This window comes from Pyrus communis, chromosome 9 (genome assembly GCF_963583255.1).
Source record: "Pyrus communis chromosome 9, drPyrComm1.1, whole genome shotgun sequence".
NCBI classification, from domain to species: Eukaryota; Viridiplantae; Streptophyta; class Magnoliopsida; order Rosales; family Rosaceae; genus Pyrus; species Pyrus communis.
The window spans coordinates 21,174,747-21,184,653 of record NC_084811.1 but is presented as its reverse complement, the minus strand read 5'-3'; the positions used below and the strand labels follow the sequence as shown (position 1 = coordinate 21,184,653).

The 9,907-nt window shown below is 36.8% G+C and overlaps 1 protein-coding gene across 1 annotated transcript; it reads left to right on the top strand.

The window, feature by feature from the left end:
* The first annotated feature begins 984 nt into the window (after positions 1-984).
* Positions 985-7,182, top strand: LOC137745608 (uncharacterized). The gene is given in 14 exon segments (XM_068485583.1): positions 985-1,251; positions 1,629-2,041; positions 2,326-2,419; positions 3,044-3,230; positions 3,322-3,580; positions 3,969-4,184; positions 4,258-4,344; positions 4,430-4,564; positions 4,680-4,793; positions 4,931-5,178; positions 5,314-5,394; positions 5,672-5,903; positions 6,177-6,275; positions 6,371-7,182. Coding segments are annotated over 13 exon segments (2,391 nt in total). The 5' UTR covers positions 985-1,251; positions 1,629-1,687; the 3' UTR covers positions 6,656-7,182.
* Positions 7,183-9,907: the final 2,725 nt, after the last annotated feature.

Sequence of the window (9,907 nt, the reverse complement as noted above, 5' to 3'; positions counted from 1 at the left end):
AAGTTGCTTAGTTGAAACAAAAGTCAATTCAATGGACCTCAATTAATAAGAAAAATCTACATGATTAAACCTAATAATTCAGTACATAAACGGTTTTACATCTAATTATCTCTTTAATATTTTAAATAATTAACCACAAAGGTAAATTTGTTCACAATGGATGATCTATAGAAGTAAGTTAAAATCTCATGATGTGTTAGGAATTTAGGACCCCTTTGAAAATGTTCTTTATAAAACATTATTGCTCATATATCAAATAATATATTTGTATCGATACAAACTTCACACGAAATATTTTTCCAAATTTAGGTAGAAGTTAAAGCACGTAATACGACTACATTAAATTTTGGGTTCAGCTATTTCTAGTGGTACCAAAACAATTAATTTATGTTAACATTTTTTTGCAGCTTTTAGTCCACATCCATTCCCTCTTTTGAAATTTGATCATCTCAGGACCTCCCAATTCGGAGCTTAAGGAATAGAACTCAAGAGAGATAAAAAGATAAATGAACTCTTGGTTTTTGTGAGATGGGCCAACAAAATAAGTGAATAAGGACCGTCTTTAATTTGAACAGTCCAAATTACCTGTTCATTAGCTGTAGATTCTGAGAGAATCTCCGTCCCCTCTTTTGGCCCCTTTTCTACTTTCTAGAGCTTGTCACTGTACTTTGACAATTTTTTCTGCACCAAAAATTATTACAAAATGAAACAAAAGAAAATAGAAATGCTAATTTTGGTATGAAATATTTTCAGGAAAAAAGAAACAAAATTTAAAAGGAAAAAGACAGACAAACGAGTACTTAACCGGAGAAAGACGCAAGCAAGTAGATTGACAGAAATACCCATGGGAAATCCAGCAGTCTCACCCTACAAAAATCAACTGAAAAGGGCAATTGCAGTCAATTTAACTGAATCGTGCCAGATCGTGTTTTGTTTTCTTTTGTTCAAACTTCTCCCCCAGAAACCTTGGCGGTGGCATTTGAATTGCCGGACCACTCGCTCTCTTGTCTGTCTGTCAATATAAATAAATATATATATATATATATGTATATAATTCTGTCTAAATGTTATAAAAATAGTGGGGAATTCAGATTTTTATATTGCAGGTTTAGCTGGAAACCCAGAAGAGAAGAACGATTTCTCTATCCCCCCCTCTCTCCGTTGAATTGAATCTGAACCCTCCATTGAAATATTTCTTTGAGCTCATCAGGTTCTGTTTTTGCAGAATTTCCACCGTAGATCTGAGAAGAGGTCAGTCAATGCTCTCTGTGATTGCTAATCTGCTAAAACTCATTCGTAATTACTCACTTTTTATAGTTTCTTGGATACAAAAATTAATTAGTTAACAGTTTGATTAATGGAGAAGTTCTATTTCTTATGGAAGATTTGTAATGGTTGACTTTTACATTTCTGTGATGGAATTTGGAATGGTTGACTTGTTACTCTCTTTGCAGTGATTTGTTTAATGCAATACGCCATGAATTTCTTGCAAAAAAATTGGGTTAACACGATCGATTTGAAAAGTTCAATTCTCAAGAAGAGAATTTGAAAAAAAAAGAAAAGGTTTTTGATGTTTTTCATATCTACGGATTCTTATATCTATAGATTCTGATTTGTATTTGTGTTAGTTTCTTAGGTGCTTGAAGGTCAAAAGTATGGAGATATAGCAGAAGAGTCTTCTAAGATAATGCTTTCCATTCAGAAGTGGAAATGCCCAGGGTCTCAGATAGCAACAGTTACTTCTGTTGTGGCATTGGTATCGATTGTATTGGTTTCAATAGTTCATCTGTTCTGGTTTCCGCTGGTCCCTTCTTTTGCTTACTTCAGTCAAGCTCAGAACTCTTGTGTCCCAATTAATGGATCGGTTGATTCAATTACGGATCATGTAAAGGGAAATGTAAAATCACCTATTGACTTGGATCGTCAGTTTCCATCTGACCTACACAAGGCAGTTGTTTTTCATGGTGCACCATGGAAGGCTGAGATAGGCCGGTGGCTTGCTGGTTGTCATTCAATTTCTAATGAAGTTGACATTGTTGAGGTAATAAGAACAACTTCATACATTACATTTCTGTTTTATTCTAAATGTGTGAATATATTGGTGAGAAACGCCATGGGAGGATTCTGGTAAATAGAGGACGGAAGAGGGGTGGGTGTGCGTTGCACAAGTCATTATATGAAACCAGACATAAAAATTGATCACCACGCAAATTCTTTTTCCTTTGTTAGTTATAATCCCTTCAGAAATTACAGGGTTGAGGTTGGTACCAATTTTTATCGGAAGAGTATTCATCTGTTTATAACTTTAACTAATTACATTGGCAGATTATAGGTGGTAGTCGGTGCAAAAATGACTGCAGCGGTCAAGGCGTCTGTAACCATGAATTGGGAGAATGTCGGTGCTTTCATGGATACAGTGGTCAGTGTAATTTCTTCTTCTTTGTTTCCTTTAACTTGATCAAATACAAACTTGTCAGTGAGTAGTAGAAAACGTATGGAATAATTCTTAATGACGAATATTTCGCAATCATTGCTCAGTGAGATGGAAGAATTCTAATATTTGACATTAAACCGAGACATGTATGTCATGCATTGGTGAATCTTTTAAAGAGATTCTATGGACAATACTTGCACAAATGTTCTGTAGAACCAACTTTAGGTGCATTTCGGAACATTTGATATCTTTACTTGGTAGAAGACATTCAAAGCTCCCTTTACTTTCTCCCCTATCCCGGCTATTGAGCATTTCCGTAGGTTGCAGTTTCACCATTTCTGTTGTTTGGCTCTAATTGTGGCATCACTACAAACGAAACAAGCTTGTCACTGTATCACTTTCAAAGAGTTTTCCCAATCGTCTCCCTTATTCTAGCTGAGAATTTAGACTCCCTGCCCGCCAAGATTAAAAAAAAAAAAAAGAAGGATTAGCGAACAAAGATTCTGGTTTTCTCTTTCTAAACAGTCTGTTATGTTGCGGGAAAAACAGAACTAGTTGCTCTTGTCGGATGAGTCATTTCTGTGATTATAACATGAACTAATTTTTCAGGGGAAGGATGCTCTGAGAGACAGCAGCTGGAATGCAACCACCCAGCAACGCCAGATCTACCATATGGGAGATGGGTTGTCTCAATTTGCTCCGCACATTGTGACACAACAAAAGCAATGTGCTTCTGTGGGGAGGGCACTAAATATCCAAATCGACCTATGGCAGAGTCATGTGGCTTTCAAGTGAAGTAAGTTTATCAGATCTAAACTAGGCTTCCGTCAGCAATAAATCAATTACTAAACACTGTACATGCCGCTGATCCCTGACATCTGTTTCAGGTTACCTTCTGAACCTGGTGCACCGAAACTGACTGATTGGGCAAAAGCCGACCTGGATAATGTTTTCACAACAAATAGTAGCAAACCAGGATGGTGTAATGTGGACCCTGCTGAAGCGTATGCTCTTAAGGTGAAATTCAAAGAGGAATGTGATTGTAAATATGATGGTTTCTGGGGACGGTTTTGTGAAGTGCCTACAGTATGTACTTGTATTAATCAATGCTCTGGTCGTGGGCATTGCCGTGGTGGATTTTGTCAGGTAACAATTGGTTGCTTATGCATGAATGCTAAGTGTTGTTTGTTTGAAAGGGGGAAAATTGTTGCTAGCCTTCTTGTAATCATATACACGTAGTTGTGGACAATGAGGAACAACAACTTTAGGGTTAAGATGCTACCAGCATATGGAACCAAACTGTAGGCTATAAGCTTGATATACAAGAAGTGGGGGCGGGTGCATGTTTGTAAGTTGCGCAGGCACTCAAAAAAAGAAACCAGTTGACGTATTTTGGTGACACTATATTCCAAAACTTTGCATTTTTTTCCTTGCAAATTCCTTGTAATTAATCAATAGATGTGTACTATACTACTATGTCATAATATTTGCTCTTTTGTCAATATGTACTGACTTAACTGAGTGTACCTTCCAGTGTAACAATGGATGGTACGGAACTGATTGCAGCATTCCATCCGTTGCATCATCAGTTAGAGAGTGGCCTCAATGGCTTCGGCCTGCTCAGGTTGATGTTCCTGATAGTTCACATCTCCCAGGGAAAGTTGACAACCTCAATGCTGTGGTGAAAAAGAAAAGGCCCCTTATATATGTTTATGATTTGCCTCCAGATTTCAACAGCCTACTTCTTGAGGTCAATTAGTTAAACTATGATTGTTTGATTCATCCTCAAAGCACGTTTCTTATTTTCTCAATTTCTGGTGTAGGGGCGTCACTTTAGGTTAGAGTGTGTAAACAGAATCTATGATGACCGAAATTCAACATTGTGGACCGATCAGCTGTACGGTGCCCAGGTATTACTTGAACTGAAACTGGTAGTCGACTTGTAAATTCGAAGCATGTTTAGGATTATTCATCAGTCTTGTTGCTTGTTTGCAGATGGCACTTTATGAAAGTATCTTAGCTAGTCCGTATCGTACCTTAAATGGTGAAGAAGCAGATTTCTTCTTTGTTCCTGTACTTGATTCATGCATTATAACTCGTGCTGACGATGCTCCTCATTTGAGTATGCAGGTATGCTTTATCAAACTATTAATATATTGGTGAAATTGCAATTTCACGCCTGGGTTTGCCAAGTCAATGTTTCCGGATTTGGCTTTTGTTCTAATGTGCTTACTGAAACTTTTAGGAACACAAGGGCTTGAGGAGCTCTCTCACTCTGGAATATTATAGGAAGGCTTACGATCACATCGTTGAACAGTATCCCTTCTGGAACCGCTCATCTGGAAGAGACCATATTTGGGTATGATGTAACTGAGAGAATTACTTAAGGCCAGTGTGAGAAAAATTGAACAGAATGAGATTTTTCCATCTTCTCGTAGTTTAGATCATTTTGTAAAGTGTACATGCTGATGATGTTGTCTCCATATCTGAAGGCAGTTTTTTTCATGGGATGAAGGTGCATGCTATGCTCCCAAGGAGATATGGAGCAGCATGATGCTGGTTCACTGGGGAAACACAAACTCGAAGCACAAGAATTCAACGACAGCTTATTGGGCGGACAACTGGAATGATATTTCTTCTGATAAAAGGGGTAACCATCCCTGCTTTGATCCTGATAAAGATCTCGTACTTCCTGCTTGGAAAAGTCCGGATGTCAACTCCTTAAGCTCAAAACTTTGGTCCAGGTGCACATCCGATGGAAAGCATACTCATATTGCCATGATTTTTTATTCTTCGAACTTTCCCCTTTGTTTTCCATGTTTTGTTGATCTAGTCAACCATGATAATTAATCAATGACAGTTCAACACTTTATTTTCAGATCACGAGAGAACCGGAAAACACTGTTCTACTTCAATGGAAATCTGGGACCAGCTTACCCAAATGGAAGACCAGAAGCTTCGTAAGTTAACGAAAGAGCTATTCATTTATCTAACTGTGGGTGGGTTGAATTTAATTTTTCTGTGGACAACCTGTCAAACTGTTAAGAATGTGCCTTGCCAACACTTGTTTCGATTTTTCTCTTATACATTTGGAGAACATTTATAAGCTTAAATTGTTTGGAAAGTGGAAAGCAATTTTCTTTGGTAGTTTGGACTTTCAATTTCCTGAGAAACTACCGATACTATATTGCACAACTTACAGAAGATCTGATATAAGATTTTGGGGTATTTATGCAGATATAGCATGGGTATCAGACAAAAACTGGCAGAAGAATTTGGGTCAAGTCCTAACAAGGAAGGGAAACTCGGAAAACAACATGCAGAAGATGTGATTGTTACACCACTAAGATCTGAAAACTATCACTTGGATATCGCCAGTTCTATTTTTTGCGGGGTATTTCCTGGAGATGGTTGGAGTGGTCGTATGGAAGACTGTGTTTTGCAAGGGTGCATTCCTGTTGTCATTCAGGTTGTTAATTCTCTATTTCGTTTCTTGGCCGTCTTATTGGAGTCTCGGAACATTCTGTTAGTTCATCACTTACTTTAAAATGCTAGTTAGACAGTGATTGTTCGCATCTTCTCATATTATGGAACGCGTAACCCTCTTTTGTTATTTACCTTCTCAAGTTATTAAGCATTTTTGTCTTTCCTTGTCGTGTTTAGATGCTTTATCACGAACCATGATATCCAAATGATGATAACTTACATTCGTGGTTCTTCTATTTTGTTTCTTCATGTTTAGGATGGGATTTTCCTGCCATATGAAAATGTGCTCAACTATGAAAGTTTTGCTGTCCGGATACACGAAGATGAAATTCCAAATTTGATAAATATTCTTCGGGTAAGTTATTACTTTTATGATTGGTACAAAGATGCTTCTGATTGGAAGTTTGAAGGCGTTAAGCTGACTGATTTTCGGAATCCTGAATTCTGCAGGCATTTAATGAGACAGAAATAAAGTTCAGGCTGGCTAATGTCCAGAAAACTTGGCAGAGGTTTCTGTATCGTGATTCCATTCTCCTTCAACATTTGTTGTTAGCTGATATAAAGTTCATGGAATTACTTTTCTGAAACGTTTCAAGATGGAATCGCTGACTGCTTGCTCTCATGGATCTTAATCAGGTTTTGCATTACAAGTTGCATAATGACCCGTGGAGGCAAAATGTTCATGTCAAAAAGGAGTTCGGGTTACCTCAAGAGTGTTTGTTTAAAAGCAACTGAAGAAACAAGCTTACTTACTGCTAAACCAATTTGTAGAGATGATCATTGCTGCATCTGAAGAGCTCATCGCGTAAGAGGAAGCAAGCATGGCGACAAATTGTCATTCAAACGAGAAGCTCATCGTATAACAGCATCCGGTTCGATACAGAAAGCCAGGTGCTCTGAACGTTGTACTCCAGTTTTGCCAATTTTGTCCAAATGGAAGGACCTTAATCTTCTTCTCATCCTATACTTATTTACTGTTAACATCTTGGCCGGAAGTTGTCCGCGCACCCATGGGGATTGCCGTTTCTGATCCGAATAAGCGGAGACGGAAGCACAAACTTGTTCTATGTTTTCATATTATCTTGCATACCGAGAGTTATACATGTAAGATACAGGTGATCGTATAAGACTTTGGTTCAAAATTTGTCTTACTTTCAATTTTCTCATGATATAAAGAAAAAACTTTGGTATGTTGTTAAAAATATGAAACAAGACGTTTTATATGCCCATACAGAGTCAATAACATGATATACATAATTTTCACACTCTATATAGACATAAAAGTGTATTTGAGCGACACGACTTATAGGCCCATACAAAATCACAAACAATTGATAGTTTTTGCGTCATTATACTTGAACAATGACGCTTGTAGTGACATACATGACGTTTTCTATGTCCTTAAAGAAGAACATTTGGAAATAAAAATAAACAGGGTGGCTTGTTTAAACATTAACGACACTTCTTCAATGTCATGATACCCTTTTTTTTGGGTCAAATAATGTCATGATACATGAAACGCTTGTTCTTTAGGGTATGAACTATTCCAGATAATGGTAAGACCGAGACCAAAACATTATCTCCTAGGCCGAGTATTTCATGCAGACAACCAAACTATGGGAAACTTGTTCTCTCTTAATGCCACAAAGACCACGCCATCCAAAAAGACGATGGACAACATGATAGCGTACAAACCTCTCTGTACGTGATTACGTTTGTCCTCAGTCCCGCTGAAGGATAAGAACGATGATTTTCTCCACAAACCACTGTAGCTCCCCCTTTTTTTCTAAAAAAATGAGTTTTTTTTTGTGAGTCGTAGGAGGTTGATTGGCTGATAGATTTGATAGGATTTTAAAGGATTTTAAAAGTGATAGATTTGATAGGATTTAAGAGAATTAAAAACTCCTACAAAATTCATACGGATTTTAAAGAATTTGAATAAATTGTGGTGGATTGTGGTGGAAGGATTTGAAATCCTTGAGGGTGGGGTTGGATTCTTTTTACCTTGGTTATTTATACTTTTTACTCTCAAATCCCACAAAATCCACAACTTATTAAAATCCTCCAAAATCTTAATTTTTTGAATACTTAGATTTGGATGGATTTTAAAATATTTTAAAATATTTTAAAATATTTTAATTGACTACACCTAGATTTGAATGAATTCTAAAATCTTTTAATTGACTACACTAGAATTTTAAAATCTTTTAAAATCCTCTCAAATCCGAGTTTGACTACACCACAAGTTTTGGATCTGCCATACTTTAGTCAACTCATAACTCTTATGCATTCCCTCAATTTTCCGAATCATAGGTCTTGGAACCCTACAATACTTTGATAAACCCTCCACTAGGCTAGCGTTTAATTGTTCTCCAACTGGACCCAAATGGCTCTGACGCCGCAGACAGCAAGCACTGCTTCCTTTTCACAGAAGATAGCCTGGTTTTCCTCATGACTTCCCCTTGAAACCTGATATCCCCAAATTGAAGAATAGTTAATTTTGCTTCAATTTCGGTAGCTCTACCACTTCCATCAACTGCACACGGGAGGGCTTTGAGTGCTTCTTTTATTGGTTCCGCTACTACATAGCCAGCAACCCCTTGAGACAGAATGAACAGATACACTGGACTGCACCGTTGGAGACGCAAAAATTTAGCTCTAAAGTACTCTTTAAAATATCAATTTTTGAGAACTAATACATAACTAACGGCTATGTTTAGCACACCTTGACTGGAGACGGACTTAGGGTCCGTTTAGTTGAAGGTCTAAAGAGAGGTTTATATTAGAAAATGAGTTTTGGAAATCCCAAAACCTGTCTAACTTGTTTGTTTAAATTTTGAGAAGGCCTTGTTTGGATAAATTTTGAAAAAACGCGGGGCCGAAGATTAGGTTTGAAACGGGAGATCAGTTACCTAGAAGCCAAACAGTCACACGCACTTCGCGTTACCCGGCTCGTTTGTGTTGTGCACATGTTAGGCTTAAAAATTCACCATAGTGAGGAGCATGTTTAGAAACAATCCCACTTTGATGGGAAAAAGAGACTTAACCTAAGCTTATAAGTAAGTATGACTACTTCCCATATTACCAATTGGTTTATTTTGTGGAACCTCAACTTTCTTCCTACTTGTGCCTCTACTTATGATTAATGTATATTCATCATATGAACTTCATAATCAGAACCGATCATAATTTTTATCATCATCTAAAGATCATATATACAAAAAATGGATGTGTAGATGATTGAAATCACCTATATGCAGTTATAAATCACCAAGATACATGTAGGTGATTAAACTGATATGCAAGAAAACAGAACCTCAAACTGGTTTTAAAACATGAGATGAAGAATCTGTTTTGAAGTCTCCATCACCTTTAATTTCGAAGCACAAATGAATATGAATAAGAGATATAGGGACATGCCATATCGACTTATGAAACTTTTGATATCATTCAAAATGCTCAAAGATCTCCACGAGATACGGTATTAAGAGATATATTAATAATAGCTATACAATATTGTGGAAAATTTAGCATGTCTAGTGATTGTTCTTGCTATAATTTTCAGGCATAGACTCCAAGTGGAAGATAGAAATAGAGTGATAGTTAACTGATGGATAGGGATGACAATTCTAACTGTTAAACCCGATAATCGTGGATAATCGTCCGAATGGAACGGATTTGGGTATGGATGTTTGGGTATATTTTGGATATGGGGAAAAACCGTCTATGTTATTCAGGTATGGTTTTAGATATGGTTATAAGGATCCCCAAACTATATTCGTAACCGAATCCAACCCGAGTAGTAAACAATCTAACTTATATATAATATAATAGTATAATATATATATGTATGTATGTATGTATATATGTATATGTATGTATGTATTTGTATATCCATTATTCTCCGAACCATTACCTTAAGAATACAAAAGTCGCATTTTGTAGGAAAGTAAAGTTTTGAATCAAAATCAATGCGAACTCAATGGT